At 41.7% G+C, this 15,972-nt stretch overlaps 1 protein-coding gene across 5 annotated transcripts in view; it reads right to left on the bottom strand.

Annotated features, from left to right (window-relative positions):
* Positions 1 to 1,970: 1,970 nt before the first annotated feature.
* The window catches only part of SRPK2 (SRSF protein kinase 2), a 124,724-nt gene continuing 110,722 nt past the window's right edge, over positions 1,971 to 15,972 (bottom strand). The window contains exons 12-17 of one of the 5 annotated variants that reach the window (XM_070755117.1): positions 15,849 to 15,949; positions 15,638 to 15,745; positions 10,436 to 10,504; positions 8,258 to 8,350; positions 6,324 to 6,416; positions 1,971 to 2,776 (exon numbers count right to left, since the gene is read on the bottom strand). In XM_070755117.1, the coding sequence (XP_070611218.1) occupies positions 8,342 to 8,350; positions 10,436 to 10,504; positions 15,638 to 15,745; positions 15,849 to 15,949 (287 nt within the window). In that variant the 3' untranslated portion in view covers positions 1,971 to 2,776; positions 6,324 to 6,416; positions 8,258 to 8,341. Of the gene's footprint in view, positions 2,777 to 6,323; positions 6,417 to 8,257; positions 8,351 to 10,241; positions 10,505 to 15,637; positions 15,746 to 15,848; positions 15,950 to 15,972 lie in introns of those variants that run through there. The other 4 variants (XM_070755116.1, XM_070755114.1, XM_070755118.1 and 1 more) reach the window with 4 other exon arrangements.

Below are 15,972 nucleotides of genomic sequence, written 5' to 3'. Positions count from 1 at the left end.
TCTGCAGCAACCCGCCCTTCGATTTTTTCCCCCCGCCCTAACAAACACCGAACGAGTTAAAAACCGTTTTTTGCGTTTGCCCCTCTCCCAAAACAATCCAGAGGGAAAAGGACAAATTTCTGGGGGGGAAAAAAGGAAAAAACAACCACTTTTAATTAAGACAACTGCAAGCACCTCAAACAATTATTGTTACAATATGGGGGGGGGCAGAGGGGGAGAGAGAGAGAGAGAGAGAGAGAGAGAATTGGTTCACAATCTAAGTATTGCAAAGGCATGTGAATAACTTTTAAAATGGACGTGGTGGCACCGTAATTCGATGTGTAAAACCAGAAATAAATTTACATTCATTCCCAACCGACTTGTTTTTTTTTTAAAAGAGGCTAAGAAGAGGCCTCTGTTATTTTTACATTCTAAAATTCTGTATTGCCTAGGAGATCTCTTTTTTGGAATCTACTTTTTTTTTCCTTTTTGTCTTTTAATACAAAAAAAAATCCCCCCACACCTAACTTTTATTTGAGTGCAACTTACAAAGGAAGTATACTTCCTCGATAGGTCGATTACAGGGTCGGGAAAGAGAAAATAAGCTAGTGCAATTTGTTTCTGAAACAGGTAAAGCTATAAATGGAAGGTGCGTGGTTTTTCGGGTTTTTTTTTTTTAATGTAAGATTCGTATCATTTCTGCCTTTTTTGTTGTTGTTGTTGTTGTTTCCCTCCCTTAAACGGACTACCTTGTTTATTTTTGGTTCACCCACAGTTCTACGCAAAAAATGCTTCCAAGGTTTCCCTTAAATTCTTTAGCCTAATATAGCAAAAACTCTTCCTTACATCATCTCACAACTGGAAACCAAATGATGCCTTATTAAAGTCACTCAAAATATATATGTATGTATGTATGTATGTATGTGTATGTATGTATGTATATATATATATATATTTATATATATGTGTGTGTGTGTTTTCATATATATATATGAAAGACCGTCATATATATATATATATATATATATATATATATATATATATATATATATATATATATATATATATATATATATATATGACGGTCTTGGTATATTCGGGTTTCTTCCCGTGAAATTTCTGGCGACGTTTCGACGAGGTCCCACTCGTCATCTTCAGACTGGTGCTTCTGTCCTTGTTCTAGGGCGAACAAGGACAGAAGCACCAGCCTGAAGATGACGAGTGGGACCTCGTCGAAACGTCGCCAGAAATGTCTAAATCCTACACGGGAATAAACCCGAATATACCAAGACCGTCATACCTGTACCTGTGAAAATCTACGAAAACATATATATATATATACACACACACACACACATTTTTGCTGATAAGTGAAAAGGAAGGGAGCCTAGTATAGATCTATTTCAGCCTTATTATGGCCTCATCAGCCAGACATACCCTTATGGGATTTGAACCTGTAGCCTTCTGCATGCAAAGCAGGATATTAATCTCTAAGCCACAAGCTCGCCTCTGAATCCCTTCCTTTTCACTTACCAGCAAAAATATGTCACTATGTAAAATTATAGTTTGTCGACTATAAAAAAATTATAGAGAGAGATAATTTTTTTATAGTCGACAAACTATATATATAATTATATATATTTATACACACACACATATATACATATACACATATATACACACGTGTAATGTGTGTGTAAACATATACATATTATGTATGCGTGTGTGTAAATTTTATACACAAACATATACATATATACATACACATATATATTTTTCGTACACTTCAGACTTTCTATAAAGTGACTCTTGGCGGGAGACAGATTTTAGAAAGTTGTCCCTTTGCTTTCGAAATCCAATATAAGCTACAGAACGGGACATTTATCTAACTCCCTTTTAAAGCAAAACCCACTACATGCAATTGGAATACTAAAGTAACTTGTCGATTTCATAGCTTTAACTCTGCAACTTGTGCGCCCGTTCCCTCTATATTTTTTTCCTTTCTTTGTTTTTTTTTTAATGGAAATAAACATTTACAGGGTGCATTTACATAATGCTATTTTACAAAGAGCAAAGGTCCCTTTTGCTTCGCAAGTTAAAGAATTGTACATTTCCGAAAATTCGAGGAACTTTTTTTTCTCACACTCGTAAATTATATAATAGTCAGCTAAAATAGTTTTCCATAAATAGTTACAAACCTGGCCCGAAACACAGTAAAAGGGGAAGAGGACTGAAGAGATGAGCTTCCAAAAAGTTGATGTTAGGATTCCACACAACACAAAAAACAATGCTTTTAAAGACACAGAGTAAGTTTTGGGAGAGGGGGGAGTATTTTTGGAGACCGTCAGTAGAACTACTAGTTGGAGACAAAAAAATAAAATGAAAAATCCTCCTTCCTCCGTCTCCCCGGAACACAGTGCACGAGAAAAAAACCCGAAAACATAAAAAGTCAAACAGTACCTCCAAAGTAAAAAATTAAAGGACTGGGGTTGAAGCCATCCTGTTAAAGAGCAATTTATGACAGTCACCGTTTTCTCTTTTTTTGTTTGTTTTTAGCTTTGATGCGCAAGTAAGGGAGGGCTGGCCCGAGCGGTTGGATCCGAAAGCCGCTGCTACGAATTCAGCCAAGGGTGCCGAAGGCATTCGCCCGCCGAAGCGCGTTTTTCCGGAACCATTTCTAACATGGGGATCAGGAAATCGGTAAACTCCGCCGCGTCTTCCTGAGGCCAACCGTATTTCTCCACCAGAACGTCGAAGAGGCTCCAGGGTTTCAGCTTTGTGATGTGTCGAAGTTCTCCTGCGTTTACGGGAAAGGCGGAAGAAGGGGAGGAGGGGGGAGGAAAGGGTTAGTTCTGAGCGCGCCGAGATTTGAACGGAGTCTCTTTTGAGTTTGGGAAGCAGCCGTAAGTAGCGGGCACGTTGATTCGCACGCCAAAAATATCCTCATTTTATCTGGCAGATGAAAAAAGGTGGTTGTGGAAATGGAGGTTGTGTGCAGCAAACTGCCTCTCAAGCCTAGGTGATCTCACCCAGTTCACAAAGGCAGAATGATGTAGGACATTATCCCTGGCTGGTATGTGATCTCACCTAGGTTGCCTCAACAGGATGTTCTTTTTCTTTTAAAGAAAAATTAATTGAATTTTAAAAACGAAAAACAAAACAACAACGTTAAATTTTAAATAAATTTGTACAGACATAATAAATGGTTGCAAAGTGAAAAATAGGATGCCTTTATAGAATGTTCTTAAGGATTGGCGAGGGGGAATTCACCAATAAAAACACTGTTGCTTCCTTCTATCTTTTATATGGAAAACTATATAAAAAGCAATAAACACTGCGAAGGCATCTTAGCATCCTGCAATGACCTGTCTCTAACTCCCTCATTTGGTCTCGCAAAGGGTGGAAACTAATCTTATCCTAATACAGTAGTACCTCTAGATACGAGCTGCTCCACATGCGAGTATTCCAAGTTACGAGCCACGAGGGGAGAGAAATTTCTGTTCCAGACCTGAGCTCAAATTCGGGATACGAGCCAAGCGTCCACTAGGTGGCGCAAGAATCCTTGCTTCTGGTTATCTCGGAGGGGAAAAACAAAGTCTAAAGCCATTTGTTCCAGATACGAGTTGTTCGACATACAAGCTCCCTTCTGGAACGAATTAAAGTCGTATCTAGAGGTACTACTGTATATGAATCGGTATTTAACTAGGGGGGATAATGTGTGTATCGTGCGGTGTGTATTTTTACACACTTTTTTTAAAAAATGCTTTTGAGTGTGTGTTTTTTCCCCTTTTTTGTCTTTGGATTTCTTTTTGAGTTTTGTATTTTCACTTCGTTTTGAATAAAATAAACACATATATTTTTTAAAAAATTCTGACCAGTAGTAGGTTTAGTCGTTTAAAAATTTGGGGAGGGTCTGTTTTGCAATGGGTGGAAACTAATCTTATAATGGGAGACTAGATGGACCATGGGGTCTTTTTCTGCCGTCAATCTTCTATGCTTCTATTTATTTATTTTATTTATTTATTACTTCGATTTCTATGCCGCCTTTCTCCTGCGACTCTTGTTAATATATTAATCTTGTTAATATATTAATCAGTATTTAACTAGAGGGAATAATATGTGTATCATGGGGGGAGGGATTTAGGCACCTTTTTAAAATGCTTTGGGCATTTTGTGTGGGGGAGGGTTTTCTTTGGGTTTTTTTTTAAACTTTTGTGCTTTAACTCTTTTTTTGAATAAAATAAAAACATTTTTTTTTAAAAAAATCCTCATGTTTCATGGTGTTTTATTCAAAAGCTTGGAAGAAACTCCTAGAAATGTACTTATTTGAGGGTCTTAGCCATTCATCACGTCCCCAAGATGTTGTGTGATTTAGAATTGTACGCTAAAAATGTCAAAATTGTCATAATAGAATCTAAAAGGCTGACTCTGTAATTAAGAGGGCCTTATAATAAAAAAATCAATGTTTCATTTTGTGCAAATACAGTCAAGTTTATGAAGTCCTTGGAGAGGGGCGGCATACAAATCTAATAAATTATTATTATAATTATCAATTATTATAATTATTAAAACTCATGCACCGATAATAGGTTTCCTCCCCATTCTGTTGGCTAAGGAATTCTGGGAATTAAAGTCCAAAAGTCTTGAGGATACCAAGATTAAAAGGAAGACCATAATTAGTTCATTTAGTGATCTTTCTTGCCATAGTTGTTAAGTTAGGAACCTGGTTAAAAGTCTGTAGAGGTTCTCAGGTATCCAAGCCCTGGTTGTCCCAAAGGTGCTTTTTTCAAGAGACAATTGGACTTTCTCGATTTTTTTTTCCCTTGAAGACGTTTCGCTTCTCATCTAAAGAAGCTTCTTCAACTCTGACTGGATGGAGGGGAATGGAAGGGTTTATACCCCTTGCAGACAGCTGGTCATTTTCATCCTTTTAGAGCAGTGATGATGAACCTTTTTTGGGGCCGCACTTACACTTTCGGCACCCGAGGGACAAAAAGGTTCGCCATCACCGGTATAGAGAGCCGGGGTGGCGTAGCAGGTAGAGTGCTGTACTGCAGGCCACTGAAGCTGACTGTAGATCTGAAGGTCAGCGGTTCAAATCTCATCACCGGCTCAAGGTTGACTCAGCCTTCCATCCTTCTGAGGTGGGTCAAATGAGGACCCGGATTGTGGGGGCAATAGGCTGGCTCTGTTTAAAAAGTGCTATTGCTAACATGTTGTAAGCTGCCCTGAGTCTAAGGAGAAGGGCGGCATAAAAATCGAATAAATAAATAAATAAATAAATAAATAAATAAATAAATAAATAAATAAATAAATAAATAAATAAATAAATAAATAAATAAATAAATAAATAAATAAATAAATAAATAAATAGTGTTTCCTGCTTGAGCAGAGGGTTCGACTAGAAGACCTCCAAGGTCCCTTCTAACTCTGCTATCCTGTTCAACTAGCCTCCCGTACAGCAATTTGGTTCAGAGGAGGAACAGGTCTATTTATACCATGCCTAATTTCAATTCCGCGGGAAGCCATTTCCAAAGCGAACTGCAGGCAGAACCATTTGCTGACCCAACCCAAGTAAGGATGAACATTATTGGGCGCAACCATCACGAGAGGGAGACAGGCAGGGGTTCCGCGTCATCACTGCTACGGGTGGGCGCCTGTGCGAGATTTGGCTTCTACACATGCGCAGGAAGCCAAGCCTTGCGGGAGGAAGCACCCACGTGCAAGATTTGGCTTATTTTCGGCGGTTTTTTTGCTGTGCCAAATCAAAAGAACGCCAAAAATCGCTGAAATCTCGCTCGCGGGAGCGTCCTCGCGCGAGATTTGGCTTCCTACACATGCGCAGAAGCCAAATCTCATGTGGGCGCCCCCCCCCCCCCGCAGGTCACCTGAAACTGCGCGCGCAGCTCCATTTTTGCTACCGGTACGATGGCATCAAGCGCACCGGTAGGAACCCAATACCATTAAGGCGAGTTTTGCCCCATTTTACGACCTTTTCTTGCCGCAGTTGTTAAGTAAATCAGTGTAGTTGTTAAGCTGGTGACGTTTCACTTAACAACCAAGTCGCAATCTTAACGACGGCAAGAATTTGCTTAATGACGGTGGCAAGAAAAGCTGTGAAATTGGGCGCTCCCATAACGGACGTCTCGCTTAAACAATAGGAATCTGGAGCAGGCTGGTGGTCGTACGTCGAAGGACTATTTGTAAAACAAAATTCATCCTGCACGGATTCTAACGTATTTTTTTTAAAAATAAACAATTAAATGAGTCATTTTGTTGGGGGGAGAAGGGGGAAAGAGCTACTGTCGATATTAGAGGGAGGGGGGGTTCAGAAACACGGTTACCTTTTTTGGTGAAAAACTCCTTGGAATATTTTCCCAACACTGTGTATTTTCGAGGGATTTTTCCCAGCAGTTCAATGATCAAAGCTATGTGATCTGCATTGGAGCACATTTCCAGCAAAACAGAGAAACATACAACAGTTTAATCAATACACGGCATGCACACAAGGAGAAGGGCCCGGTACAGACAGAAACAGACAGGCTCCACCGCCAGGCTAAAAACACGGAGAGGCGAAGGTTGCTTGCAGCTTGAATTTGGAAGGGGGGGGAGTTCAAATCGGAGGGCCAGGCCACCTTGTGCGATAGCCAAGCACCCAATCCTTCGTAGCTTTTAAGTCCTAAATATATAGGATAGGTAGATAGATAGATAGATAGATAGATAGATAGATAGATAGATAGATAGATAGATAGATAGATAGATAGATAGATAGAAGATAGATAGATAGATGATTGATTGATAGATAGATAGATAGATAGATAAATAGATAGATAGATGATAAATAGATAGATAGATAGATAGATAGATGATAGATAGATAGATAGATAGATAGATGATAAATAGATAGATAGATAGATAGATAGATAGATAGATAGATGATAAATAGATAGATAGATAGATAGATAGAAGATAGATAGATAGATGATAGATAGATAGATGATAAATAGATAGAGAGATAGAGAGATAGATGATTGATTGATAGATAGATAGATAGATAGATGATAAATAGATAGATAGATAGATGATAAATAGATAGATAGATAGATGATTGATAGATAGATAGATAGATAGATGATTGATAGATAGATAGATAGATAGATAGATAGATAGATAGATTTGATTGATAGATAGATAGATAGATAAATGATTGATAGATAGATAGATAGATAGATTGATTGATAGATAGATAGATGATAAATAGATAGAAGATAGATAGATAGATAGATAGATAGATAGATGATTGATAGATAGATAGATAGATAGATAGATAGATGATAAATAGATAGATAGATAGATGATTGATAGATAGATAGATAGATAGATAGATGATTGATAGATAGATAGATAGATTTGATAGATAGATAGATAGATAGATAGATGATGATAGATAGATAGATAGATGATTGATAGATAGATAGATAGATGATTGATAGATAGATAGATAGATAGATGATTGATTGATTGATTGATAGATAGATAGATAGATGATTGATAGATAGATAGATGATTGATAGATAGATAGATGATAGATAGATAGGTGATTGATAGATAGATAGATAGATGATTAATAGATAGATGATAGAAAGATGATAGATAGATAGATAGATAGATAGATAGATAGATAGATAGATAGATAGATAGATAGATAGATAGATAGATAGATAGATAGATTTAGATTTAGATTTATTGGATTTATATGCCGCCCCTCTCCGCAGACTCGGGGCGGCTCACAACAATGGTGAAAACAATACATAGTAACAAATCTAATATTTAAAAATATTAGATAGATATATTAGATAGATAGATAAATAGATAGATAGATAGATAGATTAGATAGATAGATAGATAGATGATAGATAGAATTATAGAAACATATAGAGACATAATTATATATATAAAAAGATACTGATAGATGATAGGGATGGGTAGGTAGGTAGGTAGGTAAACAGACAGACAGAGAGAGAGATGGTAGAAATTAGAGATAGACAGAATTAGAGAAACAAATATATGAGAAAGATAAATATATATCACAGAGAGAGAGAGAGAGAGAGAGATGAGAGAGAAAGAAAATGGGGGAGAGAGAGATTAGATAGATAATAGGTTAGAGAGATAAGAGTTATATTTCGGACATGCATTCTAGGGCCCTGAGTTGCCGACAAGCAATTTCACAATCCGGTTCTGTCTGCGTCACGGCGCCTTTAAAAAGAAGAGGGACTACCTCTGCGATTGAAGAATTCCCGAGAATATTTTCCAGAGAGAGCAAAGTGCCTTGGGATATTGCCTAGGAGCTCTATGATGTGAGCTATGTGGTCTATGGAGGAGAGAAACAAAGGACGTAAGGAGCGGGAAGGGCAGGGCAGGGAAAAGGAGGGGATGAAAAGAAGAGGGGGAGGAAAAATGGAATTAGTTGTTTTGAAAAGAGAGGAAAATTTAAAAAAAGAAATCCAAAGAAGTTCTCCACGCGATCGCGCTTTGGCAGAAAAACCCCATGCGGAGGGTCCCGAGGCCAGGCAGACAAGAAAGTTCGCAGACAGTCTGCAGCGCTTAAAAAGGAGAGCGAAAACAATAAGCGAGGCTCCTGTTAACACCGCTGCCAAGCAGTAGGGGGCTGCGCCCGGACCGGGCCACATTATAGTGTGGTAGCAGAAATTTATTTCTTTATTTAATTGGATTTATATGCCGCCTTTCTCCAAGAACTTGGGGCGGCTTGCAACACATGGAGATGTACATGCATCTCCGCATCCCAGATGTGTTCATCGCGGGTGCCTGGGCGAGATTCAGCTTCTGTGCATGCACAGAAAGCAAAATCTCATGCGAGGATGCCCGTGCGCGAAAGATGTCACCAATTTTTGCCGGTTTTTTGCTTCTGCGCATGCACGGAAGCAAAGAAATCACAAAAAATTGGTGAAATCTCATGCGCGTGAGCATACTCACGCGAGATTTTGTTTCCTGCGCATGCAAAGAAGCTGAATCTCATGCTGGCGCACACGTGCACTGGACACTGGACACGTGTACACCTATGCCAGTCACTGGGAGCACACCAGGAGCACATCAGTAGCACTGGCGACAGGGAGCCCTTCACTGCTACCAATGATGTTCCGAGCACACAAGAGTGGATAACAGGCAGGTTCACAGATGGAAATCGGACTTTGCAGGGAGGGTCTTCGACTTACGACCATTACGTTGACTGGCCATTCCACAGTACGATAGCATTGGGGGGGGGGGGAAGGGACTCAGGGCTGTTTAGCACACAGGATCATTGCAGCATCCCGTGATCAAAAATCGGGCACTTGGCAACTGACTTGTATTTATGACGGGTTTTAGGTCACCTGATTGCCCGTTGACGATTTCTCCCATTGGCTTCCAACAAGCGAAGTCGACTGGGGCGGGGCGGGATCTTCCCTTAATGACTGAATTAATTTCTGAATGAGCAAATGATTCACTTAACGTCCACCCAATGCACTGCACAGCTGTGGCAGGGGAGGTCATAAAAAGGGCCAAAATTCACCGAACAACTGTGGAAAGCAGCGGGAATTTTGGGATCGGTTATGGTCGTACGTCGAGGACTTACCTGTAAATCATTTAGCAATGACCGTATTTACCCAAAAGGGAGATAAACCTGAATTTAAGACTAATACCTTAATAATACTGATACACACACACACAAACGTATATTAACACAAACAATTTGCCTAACATTTGTTCTTGCAAAAATAATTTGCTAAATATTATACTTTTTCACTCCTAGTTTGAAACGGCTGTTTTACAGCTGCCAATAATTTTCACAGAAATTATTCCGGCGTCGTTCCAACTTTAACAAAATGAGGTCTACTCGCGTTTGCTTCCAGTTAGAAGAGTGGCGTATACGTTTAATTATAAATAATTCAGATTTTTCCCCCCCACCGTTATCTTGAATATTTTTTCCCCCGGGCAAATTCAAGCCGATGAATGCCTATCGTCGCCATTTGCCCACAGGCGCAGATAATCCTTAAAGATAGAAAACTGAAAATCTGCCTAAAGGATAAATACGGTCCAATGTCTCCAAAAATTGGGAACTCGACATTCCGTGCCAAGTGTAATGTCTCGAGATTGTGCCACATGGTGTCGGTTGTGTATCCAAGCTGCACAATTTCAATCTTTCCGCACACAAGAGATGGAGTCAGGACAGGAATCCCTTCTTAAGATTTTTTGGAGGAAAAAATTTTTCTGCGGAAGGGAGCAACTTACAGGTTAGGGGCAGGGGTTTTAAAGAGGAGGGGGGAAATACAGGGGTCGGTTATTTTTGAAATGAAATTGTTCTCAGGAGCCGTCTCTTCATGTTCCCTACAAAGTCACAAAAGTCCAAAGCAAGCCAAGGTACTTTTTTTAAAAGACAACAACAACAATACAAACGTACCTTCGTCCTAGAATAGTCTTCACCGGAATGTGGCTCGAAAAGATAGTCTCCGGTTGCCAACTCAAAGGCCTGGGATTTAAGAAAAAAAAAAACAGAAAAAAAGGGATATTTTAGCAGTAGACGAGTATTCTTTCTCTCAGGGAAAGAACACAGTTAGTCCTCAACTATTGCGCAAACGTCTCTTGCTATGTGAGACATTTGTGAAGCGGGGGGCATGATTTTACGGCTTTTTCTTGCCACCGTTGTTAAATGAATCGTGTCATTGTGTGAAAAATGGTCATTAAGTCGCTTTCTTCAAGGGCGTTTTAATTTCGAATGGTCACTAAACAAGCTGTTGTAAGTTGAGGATTACTTGTATTTAAAAAAAACCTGAATATTTTCAGTTCCCAGTCTTGAAATGTGTCACACTCCCATCGGTGTCGGAATCTGAGAGGCGAGAGGTGGCTGTGGAAGAAACTGGGGCAGGGAAAAATCGGGCTGGGCAGAGCAGGGGAGAGGTAGAACACGGAAAGGGGGTTCAGATGAACCCCAAGGCCCACCCCCTCCTCATCCTAGGGCGCGCAGGGAAGAAATCAGAAGAGAGCAGCGTAGGTTGTGTTGCTTACGAGGAAGGAAAGGGTCCCGATTCCCTTCCCAAGGCACACCTGGGGATGGAGTTTAAAGGAGAAGCAGTTGGGAGAGGCACTTGTGGGGAACAAATGCTGAAAATGCAGAGAGTAAATGGAACATTGGGGGCAAAGTTGGCGCTCATAAAGGGAGTCATATTGGTTCTCGGGCTGTGTTGCCTTCATGTCACGTCCCAGGTTATCACAAAATGTAAATGAGAATATTCTAAGATGGCGCTTCGAAGAAGTACAACATTTCCTTTTTTTCAGGGCCACTGTAATTTCAAACGGTCACTAAATGACCACAGTCACTAAATGAACTCTCGTCAGTCAAAAACGGTCTGGATGTGGGCGCATCCCTCCTGGGATGGATGATCGTGAAAAAATGATGCTTCCCATTGATAAAAAACCAGAATGGAACTCTTAACGTTTTTGGATTTCTCGGAGGTTGTTTTGTCTTAATTGTAGGGTGGGATACCATGCAATTATCTGAAGAATAATATGCAGGCGCTAGAACAGGGCTATAAATAAATATGCATTAAGGAAAACTGCCTTGTGGCTCCCTGCCCTCCCAATGTCTGATGAATCCCAAAATGCAACAATAAACATTTGATAAGTTATACTTTATTTTTCAGGGTATAAGACACATCCTGTTTCTCCCCCAAAAGAGGCTGAAAATTTGGGTGTTTCTTATACTCCGAATGCAGCTTTTTCAAAGCCTTTTTTTCAGTCCTAACGAGGTGCTAACGATCTTTCGGGTTCTTAGCAGCTTGCAGGCTTTTTTCATTGCTACTCTCTCTGAAGAATATTTTTTCTAGCCCAAAGTCTTTGCAGGGTTTTTTCCATCGCTACTCCCTCTGAAGAATGATTTTCCAGCCCTAACCAGGGGACAAAATAATGTGCTAAAGCTGACCAGACTAAGGACGCTAGCCAGAAGAATACCTGGCTGGTCAGGAGGTTGCAAAGAGGATCCCATAACCGCCATAAATATGAACCAGTCGTCAAGCATCTGGACATTTGATCATGTGACCGTGGTGGGAATGATGCGATAGTCATTGTGTGAAAAACAGTCGTAAGTCCCTTTTTTTTCAACTCCATCGTAACTTTATAAATGGTCATTAAATGGACTGTTGTAAGTAAAGGACTTCCTTGTGAAGAGTTTACCGTAGGGTAGGGTGAAAAATTGTCTAGCTGAGATTAGGCAAGGTCCAAGGGCCAAGGGATGACATTCAAAATTTTTCCCACGACTGGTTCTGTGGGTGTGGCTTGGCGGGTGTGACAAGCTACGCCACACCCGCCAAGCCACGCCCACAGAATCCACAGAAAAGTTTGGCCAAATCTTCTAAGCGTTCGACCTGCCTCTGCTTCTCGCCTCTTTCTCTTGTTTACGGGTTTATGAGCCCGAGAAGGAAGAGAGGAGTGAGCGGGAGGGGCCAGGGCGGGATGGGGCCAGTCAGCAGGGCGATTTCCCGGATCCCCAGACCGAGCATAATCGCCACTACTAGTTCTACAAAACCTGTTCGAACCAGCTAAATTTCACCCCTGAATCAAACCCTCCATTGCTGAGAGTCTCGGCAAGTTGGGATCCGGGCATAGATGGAAGGCCATGAATCCAGGTTTGTCACGAGGCAGAGACAACTGCAAATCTCAGGAGTGGAAGGAACCAGAATGATCTCGGACCCGCCGAGAATAAGGCCGATGCTCTGAACGGGTTTAACTGAGGACCTTGGCACATGCCGTGACTTTAAGTGACAATAAAACTTGGACATTCTAGAAGGGGCCGTCTCCTAGAGATAGATGGCAGATGAACAGGACAACCAAACATACCAAGTACAGTTCCAGGACGCAAAGAAAAGACTATCAGTGTTGGAGTATTTGAGCATAGTTCAGTATTCTAGTGTTAAACGGCCTGCCACAAAGACCAGGTGTAAACTTATTTTCCAATGCATCTAAGAGGTGGTGTTCAGATGGTTCGGGGCAAACTGGTAGCGGCGATGGAATGCAGTCCTATTTAACCACATTTTGGAGGCCGGGGGCATATGCAGAAGACCTTGTGTGAGAGAAATGCACTTGTGCGCATAGTTGAGAATCGCACTGAAGTATCCAAAAGCGGAGTAGCCAGAGAAACAAACGTGCTAAGGCAGAGCGCCAGGACGCCAAGAAAAAAAATATCAGTCTTCCGATATTTGAGTGTTGTAGTATTTGAGGGCCCGCCTCAAAGACAAGGAAGGACAACTTGTTTTCCGAAGCACCGGAAGGCAGGAGAAGAAACGATGGATGGTGTTCTGTCGGGCTCTCTGGTAGACTCCTCCCAAAAATTAACAGGTACAAATTTCAGACACACACACGTTTGAAAATTCAAAACAATGTTCTTTATAATGAAAATTCACTTAACCTAAGCCCTCTTTTGGTATAGCAAAGAACACTCGTCTCCAACAAACTGGTAATTTGTACAAGTCCCTTATCAGTTCTGAGATACTTAGCTTGCAGCTGTGAGGCCATTCACAGTCCTTCTTCTTTCACAAAGTGAAACACACTTTGCCCTGGTTTAGTTTCAAAGCGGGGAAAAATCAGCACACAAAAGGTCAAAGTCAGTAAAGCAGTCACGAAACACAACGATCAGATAATCCTCCACAATGGCCAAACCCACAGGCTGCTCTTTATAGCAGCCTCACTAATGACCACAGCCCCACCCAACCACAGGTGGCCTCATTTTCTTTGATAATAATCTCTCAGTTGTTGTTGCCTATGCATCGCTCTCCGCATGCGTGGCTGTATCATTAACTCTTGTTCTGAATCCAAGGAGGAGCTAGAGAATTTATCTCCTTCTGAGCTGTCTGCCACAGTCTCCTCCTCCCTGTCACTCATGTCTTCTTGGTCAGGGGAGCCTTCATCATCAGATTCCACCGGGGGCAAAACAGGCCTGCAGCATGTGGATGTCTCCCCCACATCCACAGTCCCTTGGGGCAGGAGCTGAGCCAGAGCTAACCACAACAGATGGAAACTGATCAAGGAGAGAAACAACCCAGAACGAAGGAGAAAATTTCCCGCTTGTGAGAACAATGAACCAGAGGAACAGCTTGCCACCAGAAGTTGTGGATGCTCCATCACTGGAGGTTTTTAAGAAGAGACTAGAGACGATCACTTATCTGAAATAGTCACAAGTTCTCCTGCTTCAGGCAGATCTCCAAGGTCCCTTCCAGCTCTATTTTGATGAACTAAAACCGATGAGAGGGAGTTGCTGCAAGGTCAGATGAAGTCTGTACTCATGGGGCAACCTATGGTCTTCTCCATCGATGGGCTACCCGGAACAAAGCCAGCAGAGATTCCACAGCTCTTCAGGGTAAGTTTAGAAAGTAGGATTCCTTCTGAGGCCAATTTAGTTACATGCCTGGTGTCTTGATAGGGATCCTGGAGATGTCCTCTGGAGACAAATGTCTATGGCAGTGATGGCGAACCTATGGCATTCGGTTTTGGTTGCTCTGATATAAAGATGACGTTGAGACTCTAGAACAGTGGTTCTCAAGCTGGAAGTAGGGACCCCTTTGGCGGTCGAACGACCGTCTCGCAGGGGTCGCCTAAGACCATAGGAAAAGACAAATTTCCCATGGTGTTAGGAACTAAAGCTTCTATTCTGGCACCTTGGAACTTATTTTTACAATCCGACTAATCAGGAATTTGGACAGGGAGTCACTGCTCACAGTCACTCATGCCCTCATCACCTCGAGGTTCGATTACTGCAACGCTCTCTACATGGGGCTACCTCTGAAAAGTGTTCGGAAACTTCAGATCGTGCAGAACGCAGCCGCGAGAGCCATCGTGGGGCTTCCAAGATTCGCCCACGTTTTTTCAACACTCCGTGGCTTGCATTGGCTGCCGATCAGTTTCCAGTCACAATTCAAAGTGTTGGTCATGACCTTTAAAGCCCTACATGGCAATGGACCAGATTACCTCCGGAATGGCCTGCTACCGCACGAATCCCAGCGACCGATAAGGTCCCACAGAGTTGGCCTTCTCCGGGTCCCGTCGACTAAACAATGTCATTTGGCGGGCCCCAGGGGAAGAGCCTTCTCTGTGGCGGCCCCGGCCCTCTGGAACCAACTCCCCCCCAGAGATTAGAACTGCCCCCACCCTCCCTGTCTTTCGTAAACTACTCAAGACTCATTTATACCGCCAGGCATGGGGGAGTTGAGATAGCTCTTCCCCCTAGGCCATTACAAGTTATGCATGGTACGTTTGTGTGTATGTTTGGTTTTATAATAGGGGTTTTTAGTTTTTTTTTAATTATTATTATTGGATCGTACATGTTGTGTTTATTATTGTTGTTAGCCGCCCCGAGTCTACGGAGAGGGGCGGCCTACAAATCCAATAAATTATTATTATTATTATTAATTAATTTACAGTGGGGGGCGTCCATCTGACCTTCCTGCCAATTAGCTGAAAGCTCTGTTGGGAGAATTGGCACTAGACCTATGGATAGGGGTCACCACAACATGAGGAACTGTATTAAGAGCTCGCGGCCTTAGAAAGGTTGAGAACCACTGAATTACGAGGTCATTCAAAGAAGATGGTTTCTAATTCGAAAGCAGGGGCTTACCATACATGCCGTACTCCAGATATCAGCGGGTGTACTGTAACCGGCACCTATTAAAACTTCGATCGATCTGTACTGTCGGGTCTGGATGTCTTCCGTAAAATGTTTATGCTAAAAAAAAAACAACCCCGGAAACGACAGGCATTAATTTACAAAAACGCTCCGACTCAGCTACAGCAGAAGTTGTAGACGTTGTTTACTTAGTGACACTTACCACCCAGCAAGCGTTCCCCAGGTCGGCAATTTTAACTCTAATTTTATCGGCGTTTCTCGGATCTAAAGGATTCACCAGCAAATCAGCAGCCCGAGTTTTTGCTAGGAAGGAGGAAAGAGAGAGA

This window comes from Erythrolamprus reginae, chromosome 6 (genome assembly GCF_031021105.1).
Source record: "Erythrolamprus reginae isolate rEryReg1 chromosome 6, rEryReg1.hap1, whole genome shotgun sequence".
Classification (NCBI taxonomy): domain Eukaryota; kingdom Metazoa; phylum Chordata; class Lepidosauria; order Squamata; family Dipsadidae; genus Erythrolamprus; species Erythrolamprus reginae.
This window is presented reverse-complemented; position numbering and strand designations above follow the sequence as displayed.